Consider the following 21,730-nt stretch of genomic DNA (forward strand, 5'->3'; position numbering starts at 1 on the left):
GACTTCATTTCACTTTTCAGTCTAGCAGATATAGCTCAGCAATTTCGCAGGAAATGGAAAATTCAGAATAGCCATATTGGAACTTTAAATAAAGTAATTAAATCAATAAAAACCAATTACAATTTTTATATCTGATTTAAACTTCTCAATCACTAATCTATGCTTAAATTGACAGATTAAATTGCCATCATCAAAACAGAGACACTGATAGTAATATGTTGGAGATTTCTATTTATGATAACATTAATAAAATCTCTGTAAAAAAAAAAAAAAAAAAAAAAAACTTTTTCTTATTATTTTGTACAGGCATCCATTTTTTTTTTTTGACTAAGTTAATTTACTATATCCACCACAATCATTTTCATCCTCTCTGAATTGAATGACTCATTCACTAAGTTGAAATTTTCATTACAATCATCCACCACAATCACCACTATCATTTTCATCCTCTCTGAATTGAATGACTCATTCACTAAGTTGAAATTTTCATTACAATCATCACCACTATCATTTTCATCCTCTCTGAATTGAATGACTCATTCACTAAGTTGAAATTTTCATTACAATCATCCACCACAATCACCACTATCATTTTCATCCTCTCTGAATTGAATGACTCATTCACTAAGTTGAAATTTTCATTACAATCATCCACCACAATCACCACTATCATTTTCATCCTCTCTGAATTGAATGACTCATTCACTAAGTTGAAATTTTCATTACAATCAATCACCCACTGGTTCAAATGCAATCATCATATATAACTTTCAAATGATACTAAATTCTAGAAATCATAGTCAGTGACGATTTACAAAATGTTTACCAAACCATTTCATGAAAACCACTGCATTAAGTATTATTTTCATAAGACACCTACCTTAAAAATACAAAAACAGATGACTAAATATATCATAGTTACCTTTGATAGCAAAAGATTCTGCTACTACTTTCATGATTCGATTGCTCAGCTGCTTTTCTGTGAGGCTATCGAGCCCACCTTTGTTCAAATGGGAAAGAGCATCATCATATAGTCCTTGAGAATAGAGAAGCTTGGCAAGAAGCAAATGGGCATCCCGCATCACATTGAGCTAAAAAGAGAAGAGAAAATGCAACACTTTTTTAACAACAATATAATACAATATTATATTTTAAATTACATCTAAATTTTGACGTACTTTCGCTCCTTGTTCACTGATGCATGTTTGTAAGTATCGTTTTGCCTCAGTTAAACCAGTCTTAGCCTTTTGTATGTTATTCTCTATAGGCGGATTCTCTTCAAGAAATTGTTCCAATTTGCATTCTCCGATTAAAAAGTTAACAAGAACATCTGAAAATAAATTTATAATCAAGAATTAAGGTATAAGATTTTCCTTTAGAAATTGTTCCAGTTGCATCTTAAACTGATCTGACATTCAACTCAAAATAAATTCAATATAAGAAATTTTAAACCACAATTTTATAAACACTGTCAAAAGAAAAAAATTATTATAATATTAATTATTTTCTGCTATCACAGAAAAAATAAAGGAAAATATTTAAATGAAAGAAAAAAAAATAGATAAAAAAAGTTATGAATTAAAAAATAATAAAGCATTGTATAGTTCCCCCCCCACACACACAAAACACTGTATTCAATACTCAAAGAAATTATAAATAATGAATTATCATTTTAAGACAACTCTTACAAAACAAAATAAAAAGAATTAAAAAATTTTAAGAACAGAAAGAAAAAAAAAAAAAAATGCTAGAATTTTGAACTCCAGATTATCTACAACACTGTTTTTGATTGCTCGGTTGGAGGGGGGGGGGGCATAAAACCTTTAAATAAGAAAAATAATAATCTTGACATGTTAAACATTAAAATTAATTAGATAAAAAATTTACCAATAGAAGTCAGAAAATAATATATTAAATTTTTGGATAATGACTATTTTTTATATAAATGTTACATATTTTACACAAAAAATAATATGTACACTATGATAATTTATGTAAAATATTATAAAAAAGAACCTTTTCTATCTGTAATTTTGCTTTTAATTAAAATAAAAATAACAACTGCAGCAAAAGATTCAGACAAAGTCTAATTTTTCGCATTAATTATTGATAAGTTTTAAAGAATGATATAAAGTTTAACTGAAATTTGAATTGTTACACAGTCTTTTTTATGTTCCTTTAATTTGTAACACTTATGAGCAAAATTTGAATAAAATCTATTCAGTTTAGATTTCTATAATAAAAAAAAACAATTAATGACTTGAATTTTGTTTATACAGATTATTTTTAACTAATAAAAAAATGAAGGAAATCTACACCGACTTTACCTCCAAATATTATTTATGAGAAATCATACATATTTTAAAGATTTTGAATAAAAATAATATAAAATATATGGAATATTTTTTTGAAAATTTCACCACATGAATTATTATTCTGATTTAACTGGTAGCAGAAAATTTTCATTTCATTGATTCTGGTTCATCCAAATAATGTTAAACACATCAATACAAATATTATATATATATATATAATTTTGCAATTTAATTAATTTTACCACAGAGTCATAATTTGTATAGGTGAGAAACAATGATAAAAAGACATCTGTTTACACCATGTTATAAGAACAAACTGGTAGAAATTTTTCTCTTCAGTGATTTTACTATGACATTCTGGCAGGGATATCTTAGACACTAGCCAACTATGGAAATGGAATCTTAGGTATGTGTAAAAGAATGCCATAGGAACTATTGATTTTTAACCCTTTGCTGAGGACCCGAGAATCAAAGAGTCAGCAACTTTTTTTCAACCAAGTGTTAGAAATAATTAAATAAAAAAGTAGGATTCAGATCAGGAAATAAGAGAACATTTTAGAATAGTCTTATTTGACTAATTTAAGCTAAAATTTTAAAAATTTATATATATATATATATATATATATATATATATATATATATATATATATATATATATATATATATATATATATATATATATATATATATATATATATATTATTTAGAGTTTGTAACTTGGTAAGAATAGAGTTTCAGAATTTTAAAAAATTATCTGATGCAATTAACATTCTCATTTTAATTTAAAATAAAGTTCTAGGCAATAAATTTATGTAAACATGTCTTTTTACAATATATATATACATATATATTTAAAAAATAGACATGAAAATATCTTTTATTATTAAGTGGTGTGAATCAATAGTATAAATCTAACTTATAAAAATGAATGTTTGTTGTTTGTATTTTATGCTCTCCTGTATTGCTCATTCGATTACAATAAAACCTTGCCAACTTATTGTTTGCACTTGCGGAAACAAGTACAATTATTATATCTAAAGCTTTTTTTAAATAAATATTATTTATACATCTCCTTTATATATCATTCAATTTAATGAATGTATTCATTGTGGACAAGGAAAAAAAATATAATTTTTTCTATCATTCCTAATTAAACAAGATAGCAATTTCAAATTTCCCAAATAAATTTTTCTGTAGCAGCAATGAGCTGGGTATCAGCTAGTAACATATAGAATTAAATATATCTATAAACATAGGATTTACACATTTAAAATCTCAAACATAATTAAAATGATTTAGAAAATGTTTAAAATACACAGTTTTTTTTAAAATTTTATTTTTACATACCAGGGAAAACTTTTATTGAATGTCTTTGAGTAGGAATACAGACCTCAGACATGTTGTTAGAGCACAGAATGCAAGTGAACAAATATTTAAAGTGATTAGAATACAACCCAGGAAGTCAACATTGTATTTTCAATGCCAGTTTGAAAAGTTGCCAACGCAGAAAGGGATGTGACAATATTGCCAAGCTTTTTAAATAGATGGATCAAGACTGAAAATACTCTAATTACTATCTTGGTGAAGTGTGTACAGTGGTGTGGGGGACCAGATAAAATTCAACCACACATAATATGAAAAGATAAATATTAAATAACATCAAAATAGTTATATCATATTTTTTTGTTTTTTAAATAATATTCTTTTAATTGATATAATCAAATTAATATATAACTTCATAAAGTTACAAAACAAATTTTTACTAATACCTCTTTTAATTAAGTCAAGTGATGCACTTCTATTTATATTACTTTCTATTCTAATTTTTTAAAAATTAATTTTGTTAAAACATTCGATTGATGTAGTTACTTTCTATTCTGATTAAATAATGTTATACACTTTCATTTCCCTATTCTAAGTAAATGACATGATACATTTCACAACTTTCTGTCCTAACTAAATTATATAATGCATTCGAATTGATGCAATAATTTTTTTTAAAAAAATCATAGTGTTTTCTAAAATAATTCATACTTTTTAAAAATATCAATTAAATACATTTTTAGGAATCAAGTAGAAATAAAACAAGAAATTGAAATTAAAAATTTTATAATGTTTTGCATTTTTCTTAAGTACATTTAAAATTTGACACATTAATTCATATATGCTATAGATGAAACTAAATTTGTTTTAATCTTGCATCATATCTGGGATAAATAATTTTTTAAATCAGAAATTCTGTCATAATCAATCATTTTGCAAAAATATTAAGACAATTTTGTAATTCAAAATGCTGGATATATTTCAAATATGCAGCATGCATGTTTAAATTTATACCAAAGAATCATTGTTTCAAAGAAGAGTTTTATTTTGTTATAAGACAAAATAACAACCCTGAATTAGTCTTTTGCATGGAATGAGGCAATATAATTCATAATGATTATAATCAAAAGAAGAGTGAATCAAGAAGAAACTAGGGGAAAAAATTTCAACTGTTAAGTAATAATTTGAAATCCAATATAAAATCATGGATTTGAAATGCATCTATATAAATAAAATGAAATAATCAAATTTTTTGTAAGCTACAGAAATGTACATAACTGAAAAGATCCCACTCTCCTCCAATTTTACTTGCAAACTTTTAGAAGAATTAAAAAAATTAGTGAAAGTTTTCATGATAATTAATTAAATAATTAATTTTTATTTATTAAAAACTAAGTTCCCAATATAGATATATCTTGCACTGTATAAGTCCAGGATTTTTAAGATATTACTGAAATTTTAAAAATGCTTTTATTAGGAAAAAATATATTGCAAGCATAATCTAATAAAATTTTTAAAGTAAAAATACTTTATATACATAAATAAAAGTGAAAATTCATAAAGAGTCTGCAAAGAGTAAAAAAATTTGCTTAATTATAAAACTTTTACAATTTTAGGTGTATCAGTATAATTTTGACATTTTAGAAAGTGCGAAAAAATTAAAAGACTTTTTTCAGTAAAGCTTCAGAATTTTTTCAAAAGTTTCTAGTTTCAAAACAAAGTTCTAAAAAGTAATTAATCTCCTTGATCAGATAAATCTAACAAATACCATCTCCCAAAAATCAAACACGTTTAGCAGAACAGGTCACAGAGTCACATGATTAATGTAGTCAAAAGTATCCTTGAATTATAAATGCTTCATGTTGTTTCCAACATTTCCTCTTCAGTATAAGGAAGCCTATGGAAAAATATAATTAAGACAAGAACAATTTTTCCTAAAGCCAACTTATTATCCTTTTCCATTATTTTATAAATACAGGTAGCTTCAGAGTATAATGCTTCCGAATTCAGATTCAGAGAATTTAGAATATGCACCTCCAATATAACTGAAAGAATTTCTGATCAAGGGCAGATCACGAATAAACATTCCAGATCTGAAACACCTATTTTTTTTATTTATAAATTTCATCACTAATTTTGTACATAACATTTAAATCTGTTGACAATATAGAACAGTTTCACCTATATTATTTTCAATTTTGAAAACAAACACAGAGAAAGAAAAATATAATTTTTTTTTTCAATGAGGAAAAAATTCTGAAAGTTTTTGTTTCATTTGTTACAGTTTTTGCAAAATTCATAAATTTTTTCTAAATTTTCATTTGTTTTGCATGCTTACAGCTTTTTTTTTTTTTCATTTTTCTGTTTGTTTTTCAAATTATAAGCAAGAAAGTTTTACAAAAGCACAATTCCAGTGATATTAGAAAGGGATTTTCAAATGTTTTACTTTTGTGTTGTAATTTAGACAAACCCAGAATTTAAAATAAATCACAAGATGAAATATAGTTAATAAAAATAACAGATAATTTTAAGAAATCTTGTATTATAAACTCTTTTGGCACTAAAATTTTAAAATAATTTCTGTATATGCATATTTATAATAGCCTCACATTTTACTATTCCTTTTTTTTCAAACACAATTCTATACAACTTTATAAATAAATCAGGAAATAAAAGAAAAATAAGTGTGAAAACCTAGTTTGGAGTTCAAATTTCAATTCAGATTAATTAAAAATTAGTAACTATTCTAATAAATCTTCTTTATCATAAACTCACTTACAATCTAATTATTGATTTTCATTAATCAATATTCAATTTTTTTGTTAAGTATTCAAAATTAATAAAAAAAGGCAAAATTTAGGTTACAAAAAAAAAATACTTTGTTATTAAATATAATATCAGAAATTACAATATTGTATTAGTGATAAATTTTTGAAATACTATTGTTTATGTCAGTAAAGCAAATTCTTTTCTGTAGCGATATGATTAAAATATAAACAAATATAAAGATCTAGAATAAGTGACAAAATAAATGCTAATAGTGTCATATAATGGCAACATACATTAATTAACATATGCAATTTCAGTTAATGTTGTCAGCACAATATGCCTGTAATCATGTCACAATTTAAATAAACAGGCATAATCTACTGATTATCCACACAGGCCTTTATTGATCTAATCCATAGCACTTGTTATTACTGAATATCATATTTTGATCAAAATAGGCTTATTTGCTGAAGAGAGTATTGGTAAAGGAATGGATAAGTGTATAAAAATGATATTCTGATAACATCATTCAAGGCATGAATAGAATGAGCTGATCATGCATAAGTGGGAGCTGTCATATCCTGATCTGAGGATCAGCTATTTCTGTTTATTTTGCATGGATACAATGATTAGATTCAAATATCATCATCAAACTATAATTTTTGAAATTTTAAAACTGTTATGACTTATCATAATGATCAATAAATGAAATATGAATATAAATGCAATATTTTCATATTTTGATTTTTATCCATATTTTAAGTTTGATAAAATCTTCATATAAATTCTGCCTTTTACTTTGGATACTCTTGTTAGGCAATGGTATTCACCTGATCATAATCATTAGGTGCATGTTATATACAGAAATGTTAATTCTAATATTATAAACTGAAAATTGTCTTATTTTTACATTACATAAGATAATAATAATTTAGTCATGCTTGGCTCCATCATCTTTAAATGCAGTTTGATTAAACATTGAGCAATATATATTTTAAAGAAATCTGAATAAACTGCATCATAAAATATAAGATACAGAAAAGTTTAAGGAAATGTCTTCATATACGATATAAATCGCATATTATACATTAGAAAATTAATTCTACCTTATGAGTGCATACAGATTATTTGGATATCTAATAAGGTTAAGATAAAGGTAATAAGATAAGGTCGTATAAAACTACCATCCACATCTATTTGCAACAAATGCAAATAGATGCGGTGAGATTATTATGAAATTTTACATTTCCTTATTCTCTTAACAAAGTGAATTAACATTATTAGAACCAAAGTAATTTTAATTTTCTTACCAAAACCAGTACTTCTCTGATTTAATTGCTCAGCAAGATCGGCAACTTTTTTCCAATTTGATTCATCTCTACTACGAGATATTTCATATTCTAATCTACTAGATGCTTTAGGTTTTGAAGTCATCTTCGATCCGAATTTCGAATGAAAAAAGTATACATACAAGTTTAATTTTAAGAAGATTGCATAGTTATCCGAGACTCGTTAACCGGAGGACGCTTGAACCCCCCATTTGAAGTTGAAAGGGGGGGAGCAGTGGGGGAAGCAGCACTGGAGGACGGATTTCATTCCGCTAGTGATGGAAATGGGGGAATCGATGTATGGTTGCTTACGGAAAAGCTTTTTTCGCCAACATTTGAAAATTTATTTACCCGCCAAGAATGAAGCGCATTTTTACAATGTATAGGGTGGAGTGTGGACGAATGTCGGTTGGATCTATGATGAAGGCAGACCTTATTTATGCACGATCTTTTTTAATAAAAGAATAATACCGTGTTAAAATATATTTATTTTTGCTCATAATTAAGTTTTAGGAATCTAATTTTTGACTAGAAATTAATGTTGACTGTGGCTGGGAACTTGGGAAAGCTGAATTTTCTACAGGCGCCTTCTATTTATAATTAATTAAATGGCAAGAAACTAATATGTTAACTCATAATTAAATTCTATCTTCTATTGGTTTGTTAAATGAAATTTAAAGTTTTCACAAAGTAATGGAATGAACTTACAAGTTTCATTTAAATTCTTAATGGAAGTTAAAAATGATGCTTTATTCGGAATACAAATTCGATGTAGTTTTAATTTTATTTCTTGCAATTTGGCTGTATTCATTGGAAGGTATTTTAGTTTTTTTATACTATTAATTTTAATGCCCATATTTTGTTTATTTGTTGTACAAAGCTAAATGTTTTTTTAAAAAATTAGCTAAAAAATTTTTTAAATGATGCTTTAAAAAAATTATATATATATTTTTACCTAATTAAGTAATAAATTAGTGTTATAGAACATTTAAAACATTTTTTATAACTGCAGGCATGCTTTGATTTTGTTATTTGCTAGTATTTATAGTAGCAATAAAGCATTTATATTTTGTGGTCTAAAAATTGCAATAATAAAAATCTGTAATCTCTTGCAGTTTTGTCCATTCTTTTTTTTTTTTTTAATGTTGATAATGTGCATGATGAACTCTTTAAAATTTGTTTTGAAATTGAATAATTCATACTTGTAAAAATATGCATTGTAAAGATATATATATATATAATTTTAGCTAAGTTTTTGATAAAATATGGCTTATTCTCTGTTAAGAAAGTATGATAACCAAAAATCCTCAAAGGAATCATCAAAATATTCAATATTTTCTATTTAATAAAAACTAATTTTTGTTTTGTTAAAATAAGATTTATATTGAATTAAAAATTATATGCATAAGCTGATTAATATTACATGATTTTAAAAAGTACTTTTTCAATACATATATTTTTTATTCTAATTTATTAATTTTTTTTCATAAATGCTTAATATATTTATTTATGCATACAGCAATTTAATTCTTCTTTTAATGCTAAAAATCAGAATTTTGATTGAAAGTAGCCAAACTAAATTTGAAAAGGTAATAGAATCAATTATTTCTAATTATACGATTGGTGTAATAATATTTTAAAAGAAAATTTGTATTAAAAATTCTAATATCGTGGATAAATTTGTTCTAAATGTTGAATTTTCTACTTTTATAATAATGCACAGAAGTTAAAACTTTTAAAGAAAATTTGGAATGTAATTTTTAATTTCAAAAAATAAAAATTATTTTTTAATATAATATTAAATTATTTTATTATTTTTTAATTTAATATATATTTAATTTAGAATACACTAATATAAAAATATTAGTGTATTCTAAATTAGTCAATAGAATTTTCAATTAAATTGTAAAATATCATTTGTTAATTTTTGCATAATATTTAAGTCATATTTTATTCAACACTTACATTTTCTCAAGAAATTTTTTTTTCTTAGTTTTTTGAAACTTAATTTCTTTTCATTTTGATTTTCAATAATAATTCATGAAATAAAAATGATTTGCTTCACAAGCATTCATTATTGTAATATACAAATGTATATTAGTTAACCAAACCATTAACAAAATAAACATTTACTCCACCTTAAAAAATGCTATACTAATATTGTTTTAACTGATTCAAATGAGTGGATAAATACCAAGTGATGAATAGTTCTGAGATATTGTGTAAAAAAAATTATAAAGGATGATGAAAATCCTTAAAATCTATAAAACTTATATAGTTTATATACCTACTTTATCTTTTAGAATTAAGGTTTTGACTAAATTATTAAAAAAGACAATTTCTATGAGGATATAGAAAAAAAATGTTTTAGGAAAAAAAAAAATTGGAAAATAATCTTTTTTGTTTTAAAGTAATGAATAATTACAATGGAATAATGAATTTTAACACTGTTTATGTTAAATTGATAAAAATTATTTACAATTTAGAATCAATAATAAAAATAATCATAATCTCTGAATCAAATTATCTGCAAATTCATTTGTTCAATAGGAATTTAATAACTTGGAGAATATGACTTTAGTCACTTGGAGACTTTAAATCAACTTCCATTGTCCCCATTACAAAAATGTAAAGAAAGGCTAATTTCCAAAAATAATTTAGTATTGATTCAATTCACCTTCAGTAAAAATTTTAAACTACTAATGAAAGTAGGTTAAAACTGTATGAGTGGTTTACATATATCAATTGGATCAATAAAAGAAAATAGATGGCAATCAACTGAAGACAGATTTTATTCATTGCAGAAAAAAGGATGGACAGAGAATGAATAATATCAGAAGGATCACAAAATATGTTCTGATCATTGTTTTGATGAAGGAGTTTGTATGAAACCAGTATTTTAAAAATCAAAGTAGTTTTGTACATTTTAAATGCAACTGAAAGAACTTCCTGGGCCATTGTATTCACAAAAGAAGAAAAAAGAAATCTTTTAGCATATGAAAGAGCAGTTGAACTTGGATATATATCATATAATTTGGAACTTCTAAAGAGAACTTGACAGGAAAAAAAAAAAAAAACTTAATGAACAAAGAGAAAGCACAATCATTTATAATTGGAATATATGAATAATATATTCTCAAGATATTGTATCAAAGCTGATACTCTATACAACTCCTCTCAAAATTCAAATTCTACCTCTAAAACATGATTCTTATTAATGCTTAAACCACAGCCTGAAAATTGGAAGGAAAAAAACTAAACAGTATCTTTCACTTTTGTTTCCAATATCATTTTAAATAATAAAAAAAAATCTTTCTTTTTTATTTAGTTAAAATTACTTTTTAAAAAATCGTCTACTTCATTATTATTCATTGTAACTAAAAAGAATTTAAATTAAGTATGTTAAATGTATGATGTGTTATTCTTTGTTTTTTTATTAATTTTTTAAAAATTTTATGAAATAAAAAAATTATATGCTTCCCTCCCTTTCTCTCTTTTATCTTTATACTTTTTCTGCCTCTTTATAACATTAGCATAGAAGATCATACAGTTTTTTTTTATATGAATACAATTAATTGAAAAATAAATAACCATTGTGGATATTTATCCTTAAAATTAGATACCTGAATATCATCGCTAATCAACTCGCACTAAAAGAAAATTTTACTTTTGAAGAAAAATAATTATTTTGCGAATAAAAGAAACCTTGGTTAATGCTTCAGAAGAAAATTTCATAATTTCCAAATGTATTTTTTGAAGTTTTAAATACTAAATCTGAATGATAAAATGGTATTTTAACAAAATTTCGAATATGGCTGTGTTCATTTACCTAAGCATTTTTATTGAACAAATAAAATATCTTGAAGGGTACGAGAAATTGTGTTGTTTCAAGATGTCATAAGGAATTGTTTACCTCGTTTGTAGATTTTTCAGCTACTACTGCAAACATAATATTCCATTTTTTTTTTCAAAGATTATTGTTATCAAATAATATTATTGCTGTCATACGGCTTTTTTTTTTTTTTTTTTTTGTAATCACTATATTGCATACAAACAAACGCGTAATGTTGAGTGACAGAAAAAACAAGTTTAAATTAATGACAAAAGAATAAATTCATCTTTATTGATTAGTTAAATTTTGATAGTCTTGGGAATGAAATGAATTTTATTACAATAATAAAAATTATCGTAGAAATACATTCTAAAATATTTTTTTAGTTTATTAATATTAAAAAGACAATTGTATGATAATGAAATTGAGATCAATAAAAGGATTTTGATATTAAGTTTGGAAAATGGTGTTAGTATCATTTTTGTACAATAATATATTTTGGGAATTATAAGAGGAAAACATCAACATTTTGTTTAGTTAAAATTATAACTGGAAATTTTGATGCATTGCATCAAAGCACACGCTTTCATCTTTTAAAGCATGTTTGATAGATTTTCAGTTTCTGGAGTCGGCAGTCTGTCTTATAACTCATGTTAAAGTATAGATAAATATATGAACAACTATATATTTCTTCAGTAAGATTGAAATTACAATTGCATATCTGTATATTGACCTAATGTCATTCTTTGATTTGATATCCACCGGAATACAGCATCTTGTAAAATTTTTATTCATCTACTATTCTATTTAAAAGTGAAGGTTTTTTTTTTATCAATTAATTTTAATAAACATTATTTTGATATTTTTCTCTTTTTTCTTTAGCATTTTAATCATCAAAATAAAATTGCTTAAATGTAGTTTCTCAAAGAAAGCTTATTTGCAGAAAAGTATTTCTTAGATAGCGCAGTAACCGATGCTTTTATGAGCATAAAAAAAGAAAAATAGATACTTTAAGACAGTTCTGTAATTGATTTTTCCACTTCCATATACTTATCTATCTCTGCTGCTTTTGAAAGGCTACCCCAATTTGCTTACGGCTACAAAACCACCGGGTGGTGGTAAGCAGATGCGCTCTTATCTAGTATCATATGTGCTAAAGTTGTAGGATTAACGGAATTTAATTACCTTTTAGAGAAAACTTGGTAAACAGTTAGAAAAGCTGTAGGGAATGCATATTTCTCATTCTTATAATGCGAGTGATTGATGGATAATGATTCTTTTTTATGGGATAATCAACATTTTTCCCACGCGAAACTTGATAATTACACTTTAACTCATGCCTGGAGATGGGAAAATTCAGTGAACTCATGATCTAATTTCCTTCAAACAAATGCCTTCATTTTATAAAGGCAAATGAATAAATTTTTATTGAATTAAAAAAAAGACAAATTAAAGGATAATTAAACAGACAGTTATTTGTTTACACAAATGATATAACAAAGTATTTGACATTCGCACTGGTCTGTGAATATCCATTTTGAACGGATGATTTTTAAATAAAGTTGATTAAACTGAATCTATTTTTCCCTTGTAGCATATAAATATTACAAACACTTGATAAAGAATATTGGAATTATTATTACGATTTATTTCTTATTTAATACTTTTTTATCGGTGTATTTTAGTCAGTTTTTGAGTTCGCTGTTTTGAGCTGCATTTTAATATAGTTAATGTTTTGATAGCAATAATGGACAAAACCATTTTTTATACAACCATGTCGAATGAGTTTTATTTCAATATATAGTATGTATAAATATATATATATAGAGAGAGAGAGAGATTAATTAAAATTATAGTTGTAAATTTTGATAAATTGCCTAAAAGTACACATTTTTATCCTCTTAATCACGTTTGCTAAATGTTAAGCAGTCTGTCTTGTAACTCATGTTAACATATAGATAAACACATTAATAATTATATTATTCTTCAGTAAGACTGAAATTACGAACGGGTATCAGCATCTTACTCTAACGTTATTCTGTTGATTTAATATTCATTAAAAAGGACCGAGAAGAGCTATTTGGAAGACAGCATATAGCAAAATTTTTATTATTTTTATTAATCTGCTTAATGATGAAGATTTTTAACCAAAAAATTTTTATAGCATGAGTTTTATATTTTCCCCTTTCTTGCTTGGTATTGTATTCATCAAAGAAAGAAATCGCTTAAAAGTAGCTTCTCAAATAAAGGCAATCGTTTGCAAAAATAAATTCAAGTTAAAATATCGATTTTTATTTTTTTTTTTTTTATTGGGCTCGATTTTTCATTCGGTTGACATGTCTAATTTTTCTGAAAAGGATGTTGCATTATTGACAAAAATGTTAACATGATTAAATTTATAGAATGGATGTTGTCTCTGAATTAAGTTAGAACATTTATAAGGCAAAAACATATTCGAGATTTCTGAAGGCTAGACCGTTCGACCGAAAGTTGGTTCGTAATTTGAATAATAAATGTTCACTAAGAAAAGTTTTTAAAATTGCAAATAGGTTTTTTTTCTTTAAAAATTTATTGACGTTTTAACCCTTTGTCTCAATAACTTCGGAGCGTATTGTTGCATAGAAGTCATTCTTATGCCATTTTAAAATTCAAAATATTAATTATTCAGTGATATCAATTTTATTTCTGTGTAATTTTTTTTTCATATTTTAATTAAATATTTGAAAATATTTTAAAGAATATTTTATAATAATACTTTCTAGTACCTTTGTTACAGGGTTGGTCTTAGAAAACGCGAGGCCCAATCTGAAACTATTTTCTATAATACTTATTTCTAGACAATTTTTACCAGTTATATAAAATAACTTTTGTAAAAAAAAAAAAAAAAAAAACACTTTTTAAAAGATATTCTAATTAGTGAATTAAAAGTAGATTTAAAAAAAATTTAATTGATTTTTTAAAATTTTTTAAACTATTGTTACTATTCCCCTTTGGCAACTAGCTGGTTTGCCTAGAATTAACATTTGCTTTTCAATTAAATATTTTATGTAACTTGCTCTCTTAATAGATTCTGAAGCAAAATGTTTTTAAGCTTCAAATTTTTATAAACATATCACCGATACTATTATAGAAGCCTTTCCTTATTCTGTTCGTTCTTCGATGCCTTTCTCTAATTTTCCATCAGCTCCCGTAAAATGTAAATTTGAAATTGAAGCCGGAATTGATAAAACTTCAATAAATACATTTTTTAAAAAACAAACACGTCTTTAAAAAATATATGAGTTCAGAATTAATATCTAATTTGTATTACAGAATATTTACATATTTTATGAATTAAATAAAAATATAATTCAATAATATTTTCTTTGGCCTCATCATAAAATTTTATTTTTAATTTTGCTTTCTAAAAGATTTAAATGACGTAATATTTTATTTTATTTCAATTAAAAAAGTACTTCTGTAAACGATTATGAAGTCTAAATTTTATACGATCCTTCAGACCTAGGAATCCTATTCAGTAAAATAATCTTTACCATCTAACGTTTCCATCTTTGCGGCAAATCTGACCGAGTTATAAAGCCTTGAATATCCTTATTTTAGGACAATCAAAAATGTAATTATTTTAGATTGATCAATCTTGGAGAAACTCAGGGCACTGATTTTGTATCTTCGAGGCAGTCAATGGAGTTCCGCGTTTTTATAAAACAGTGACATTCAAATTGTCATAATTCACTCAGTTTTCGTCACAAAAGGGCGAACTTTTTTTTATATAATATAACAAAATATACATAGAAAAATTATTAAAAGCATGCCTCATATTTAAGTCAACTCAACATGGGAAAATAAACCAAACCTTCATATCTTGGTCATATCAGTGGGAAAAGGCTAAGATGAGGTATTAGGAGCAACAATGTAAATGGTTTCAGTTTCTCTTCAGTAATAAAATACAATGTTGTAAAATAAACTTAAAAACTTTAAAAAAAAAAAAAAAATTATATGGCAAAAAAATTTTCATCATTAAAAAGATAATGTTTTGAATTTTAAGATGCTATACAAATTGTTTTTCTGCTATAATATTTTCAGAAATTATTGCAAAAACACCAAAATTTCACAAATTTTAATTAACTGAAAATTCAAAAAATCCCACCGAAATTTCAAATTTCCGCACTGAATATATGTGCAAAATTTGGTTGTTATAGATCAAATGATTTTCCCTGTACAGTACCAATACAAACACACACAAATTTATCTTTATAATTAGTGCAGATTATATGCATTATGTAATTTAAAAATAAATTGTTTTTTTTTTCTCATATTCAGTACCGGATGACACTACTCATGTGAAATTAAAAATTAAGTAAATTGACAAGTTAATTTCTAGCAAAATTATGTATAGTCATAGAGAATACAAACGTGTAGTGCAATTTTGAACTGTGTCACTTGAGAGGGTGAATAAAAATTCCATAACAAAACTTCATCTTTACAAACATGAAATGCATTATCTACTAATAATAAAGCGCATTATTAGTAGAGCGATCTCTACTAATAATAAAGATGAATATGTGTTTGCGCGTCTGTATATCTGGGTGTTGACGCTCTATTAATCAAACCGTAAGACATATAGCTACCAAACTTAGTACGCACTTACTATGTTGGACGGATAAAATGTGCACTTCGGAGCAATTTTTTAAAATTTCATTTAGAATTTTAATTAATTAAAAATTAAGCAAGTTCTTGATGTTTTTTCCCCTCGATAACTTTCGAAAATATTACAGTATAAATGTTATTTTTATATATTCAGAAATTTTTTTTTCAATGATTGCAATTTTTTGCAGTATAAATATTTTTTTCATATTTAATCAATTTTCTAAAAATATTTTAGGCACATTTTCCAGCAAAAATCTTAAGAATTTTGAGCAAATATTAAGCGTATCAAGAATAATTATACAAAAGCATAAGAATTCTTGATGAACACCAAAGTTATTATTAAATTTGCGAAAAAATGTTCAGTTTTCGTTTTACTGTGCGAATTATTATTCTGTCCTTTAAAAAAATTATGACTGGCAAAGCTGATCTCCGGAAAGTAAGCAATATAATTATCTAATTCTGCAAAAAAAAAAAAAAAAAAAAAAAAAATCTGAAAAATTTACATTTAAAATATTTTTAATATGAAGAAAAATGCCAATTTTTGTTTTACCCTAGGTTAGAAATTAGATTGTATTGTTAAAGGACTAAAAATATTAAAGTGCATCCACGATGGTTAGTGGCGTTGGCAGAAAATAAGGTAAATGCATAGTAAAATGAATAGAATCATAGAAATCTTCTAAAACAATATTTATTATAGACTATCTATCAAAATTTGAAGCTTATAAATAATTTGCTAAAGAAGCTATTAAGACCCAGTTACTTAAAGTATTTAATTGAAAATTTTAGCGGCCATTAACTTTGGCTAGCCAGTTGGTCGGTGATTAGTATTAAATAAAATGTTGCTATAGATATAACTCAGCAATAGAAGGGAAATCACAAATAGAAATTAACGCTAAATAGAAAATGATTAAAACGTGTTTTTCACACGGATTAATAAACCAAACATACTCGTAAATTTATATATACTTTAAAACATATCCTTTAATTTTTAATTCATGAATGCACATAAACTAGCCAACAAATGGACAAAAATTTGTATACTATTTGTAATAAGTAAATAGGTCACTATACTATTTATTTCAGTGACTTAACAAAGATTTATGAAAATTCTTTATTTGGTACAAAAAGAAAATTGAAATGCAAGAACATTGTCAGAAATAAATAATTTTTAGGACTAATAAATAATTTTTAGGAATAATTGAAAATTCATAGATCATTATTGTCGTTTATTATTAGGGAGCAATTTTTCTTGTTTTTATTTCCTTTTGCGAACTTTTTATATAAATCCGAAATCCAGCTGATTTCAGATCCAATCGATATAACTGCACAACAATTTAAGCGTCCTTGCTGAATTAATGATCGTAAGTTTGTTTTATAATTAATGATTTAATGATCGTAAGTATGTTTTATAATTAATGATTTAATGATCGTAAGTATGTTTTATAATTAATGATTTAATGATCGTAATTAATTTCAAGTTGGAAAAATTTCTTTCTACAAATGCTAAAGAAACTGAAACTGTCAAGAGAATCCGTAGATGAATATATAAATTTGAAATGCGTCTTATCTGTTATCACAAGCCAGAAATTCAAAATTTTCATGGTTTTTTTTTTTAATTTTTAATTTTATTTTATTTCCAAATGCATTCTTCAATTTCCTCACAAAACATTCAACTATCATATTTTCATTCAAAAAAGAAATCGGAATGGGATTTTTTCCCCTTCTGCAAATTATTTCACGGAAAAAAACTATATTATTCCAAATGTTCCCATTAATGACATATGGATAAATGCGTCTTGTTAAAATGGTGATTAATAAAGAAAAATGTTGATAGAATATCCATAACTACTATAATGAAAAAAAGTTTTAAAAATTAAAAAAAAACTTATTTTTGTGAGCATTTGAGCTCACAAAAGTTAAAATAAAATTCTTAAAAATAACCCTTCGGGATTACAAGAGAATTCGAATTAAGAACAAATATCTTGTTTTTGAATAAAGTCAGTGCAGAATAATAATATCATATCAGAATAATAATTTCATAAATTCACATTTCCTAGTTAAAAGGCTTTTATTTAAAAATTCCTTTATTCAAATTTTATAGAAAACACCACTTTTATAATGAACCAGAAATCAATGCATAAAATGCTAATTATTTTTTAAAGAAGAAATGCCTTGAAATTTTTATTTTCTGCTCATGAAAAGTTTCGCCACAGATCCATTAGTAAATAGCATGTTAAGTGGACAAGAAGTTAATTTTCGTTGCTGAAGAGTTTTAACTTTCCGAATTCTACTAAATTGTAAATTCTAAAAAAAGATGGAAATAATGATAGACAAAAAACTGGTAACAATGATGGGGAAAAAAAAAAAAAAAAAAAAAAAAGCTGATACAAAATTAGTAGTAACATTGAAAACGGCTTTGAGTTTTTTTTTCAACAGTAAAATATATATTGTTGCAAAATACGTTTAAAATATATTTCAAAAAATTTATTAAATATTGTAAGAAAAATTGTATGATAAACAAATTTGGTATCATTAAAAGGATATATATATATATATATATATATATATATATATATATATATATATATATATATATATATAAATTTTATAATGCTATAAAAACTATTTTTCTACTGTAAACTTTTAAAAAGTTATCCTGAATAAAGACCAATATTTCGCTTAATTTTTAATTAATTAAAAAAATTTTTAATCACTCTGAAAAGCACATTTTTACCCACACAACTAAATATTTGCCAAATTTGATTGATACATGTCAAAAAGGCTGGTTTGTAAAGTCAGCACATGTACAGACAGTCAGAAGCTTTTTCCTTATGTTTAAGTATCAAAATTTAGTTAAAATACCAATACTTTTTCTCACTAAACATTCTTGCCAGCAGGCTTATGTGTTTTTAGCAAAGACTAATCACTCCCTAGCCCCTTTTTTCAATGAGCTAAGAATGATTTATTGGACGTTTGACTCGTACGGAAATGTCTGGTCCCAATACCCTTCTCGTGCCCCCCCCCCCTTTTTCCCCTACTAAATAGACAAACTAGCTGTAAATTTTATGTTATGAACATACAATACCCTTCGTAAAAAGACTACTAGGATTCTTTTATGTTTGTTAAGGTCCATGGCAAGGCGGAAGAAAAATTAACCCTGTATGCAGGAAATAAGAAAGAGACCTTATGAACTTCGCCCAATTGGAAGCAATCGACTAAAGACCGATCCTGCTTAATTCTTGGTCTTATACTCAAGAATGTGTTTGATATTGTCGATATTAAACACCATTTTTATTTACTTTATTGCTGTTGTAATTAAGGGAAAAGAATAATATAAAGATAGATTAAAATGAAACCTAAAATACTATTATACAACGATATTTCGAATTAAAGGTTCGAATCACCTTAATATTTATTTTTTGTATAATTTGTGTGATAAATTTGAAAAGAGAATATAAGCAGTCTATAGAAAATATAAGGATCTTTTTGATCTGCCGTCAAAGACATTTTTTTCCTTAATCTGTTCTCTCCTAGCAGAAAACAAGTGGTCAAGATCAATTACATGATGTCATTGATACCGGATAAGATTAATGTATTAATCATTGGAAGGAGTAATAGGATTTAATTGAACAAAATTAAAACACAGTGCTTGAAAATTTGCCATTGTAGGATATCCCCTTTCCGAAAACTAAGAGAACTGCTCCACTTCGGGCTCCATCATGGTTTTTTTATTCTATCATTTTTCCTGATGGGTTTTCCAATATCCTTCTATTGATAGCGTTTGAAAAAGTCATAACAATAGTTTTTGATGCAAATTTAATTTAATTTTTTATTTCTTAAGATTTGAAGTCTGATTGGAAGAATTTACTTGATAAAAACAAATATCATAAATCTCATAATGGGCTTGAAGGGGTTTATACATTCCAGCTTATTTTCATCAAATAATCTACAAACAAGTTCATAACATTTTCAGAGAATAAATGTAGATTATTCAAAGAATAGTAGTTGATTAGAAAAGATATGTAAAAATTTATAGAACAATTAAAGGTCCATGCTACACATTTAACATTAATATAACAATATAGGCGCATACCCGGTAGCTGAACATAAATGCTAAATAGAGAATCAGTCAATAAATTAATTTTGGATTTTAAGAGGAGTCGGTGCATAACTAAACAGGTATTCCATGTATGACATGGCTAGAGCCGAAGAAGAAACATGAGCTCCAATGTTAGCTAACTATTTAATAAATGATATAAGTAATGGTATAAGTAGACCCAATGATATAAGTAGACTGTTTTGTTTCACATTGAAAACACATTTACATTATAAGGATGATTATTGTTAGATGTATACTTTGGAAACGAAATCGAAATAATTAGGGATGTACCAGCTGCTTTCGGTGACCAGCTGGTCTGTCCATCATACATTTAGTATTACTTTAATTATGTCAATTAAAGTATTTGCAATAAATTTAATTTTTGTTAAATTAATGTATAAATTGCAAAAAAATAACAAGTTATATATAGTTGTAAATTAAAAAAAATACTGTTTATGAGAATTTTTTTGAGAATTATTTTTTTAATACTTAATTTTAGTTTAATTCTTCTTTAATTCTTAGTTTTTTATGAGAATTACTGTTTAAGCAAACTATAATATATAAATAATTAACATAACCTTCGAAAAGAATTATCTTGCAGTCGATAGAAGACTTATTTAATGATTGAGCTAAGAAGTAAATATATTAAAACTAATAGAAAGTTAATTTTTAAAATTGCTTTTTATTAAATGATAGAAAAAAGCCATAAAAAGCTGGTCAAATAAAAAAAATCAACTGTATTTTATTAGGGGAAAAAATGATGCTCCAGTTATACCTAATTTCTAATTTTATGTTAACCTAAAATAAAGGAAATAAAATAAATAATAGAAATGAAAATAATAAAGTAGATTTGAATCTTCATCCAAAATATTATAGAAAGCCAAGATTGTAGATTTTAATTGTTTAGTTTTATATTATCTTTAAAAAATTAAAATGACAATAATATGCGCATAAAATTGTATTGAATATCACTGCAATGTGCTCATGTAGAAGTATAGTTTACTAAACCAATGAAAAATATTTTTGAAAAATATGTTTAAAAGTATTTTGAAAAATACTAAGATCAAAGAAGAAAAATATTGAATGGAATTAAAAAAAAAAAAAAAGATAACTGAAAATCTAATTTTTTTAAAATTTAAAATGTTTTTGGTCAGTGATATATTTCGAAGTTATAAAGAAAATGCTGGAATTTTGTTAATTTTTTATTAAAATTTTAATTTAATTTTTGAAACAAGATTTCTTAATATTGCTATCTAAGAAATAACTAATTGCCAGCCAAATTTGGAAGCTCTAAGTCCAACAACTTGCCTCGAAAGATGCAATTTATTGATAGCATGCCACCCTTTAAATTTTATTATATTAAAAGTATGAATAATTTTATCTCATATTTTTTAACAAAGAAAAATCGTTCAGCTTT

At 25.0% G+C, this 21,730-nt stretch overlaps 1 protein-coding gene across 3 annotated transcripts in view; it reads right to left on the reverse strand.

Moving 5' to 3' along the window:
• Positions 1-21,730, reverse strand: part of LOC129961804 (tetratricopeptide repeat protein 7B-like) — a 65,727-nt gene that overhangs the window by 42,973 nt on the left and 1,024 nt on the right. Inside the window, exons 2-4 of one of the 3 annotated variants that reach the window (XM_056075376.1) lie at positions 7,718-7,902; positions 1,179-1,330; positions 923-1,091 (exon numbers count right to left, since the gene is read on the reverse strand). In XM_056075376.1, coding sequence (XP_055931351.1) covers positions 923-1,091; positions 1,179-1,330; positions 7,718-7,841 — 445 coding nt within the window. In that variant the 5' untranslated portion in view covers positions 7,842-7,902. Of the gene's footprint in view, positions 1-922; positions 1,092-1,178; positions 1,331-3,662; positions 3,753-7,717; positions 7,928-21,730 lie in introns of those variants that run through there. The other 2 variants (XM_056075375.1, XM_056075377.1) reach the window with 2 other exon arrangements.

The sequence above is a fragment of the Argiope bruennichi genome, chromosome 2 (assembly GCF_947563725.1).
Source record: "Argiope bruennichi chromosome 2, qqArgBrue1.1, whole genome shotgun sequence".
In the NCBI taxonomy this organism is placed as follows: domain Eukaryota; kingdom Metazoa; phylum Arthropoda; class Arachnida; order Araneae; family Araneidae; genus Argiope; species Argiope bruennichi.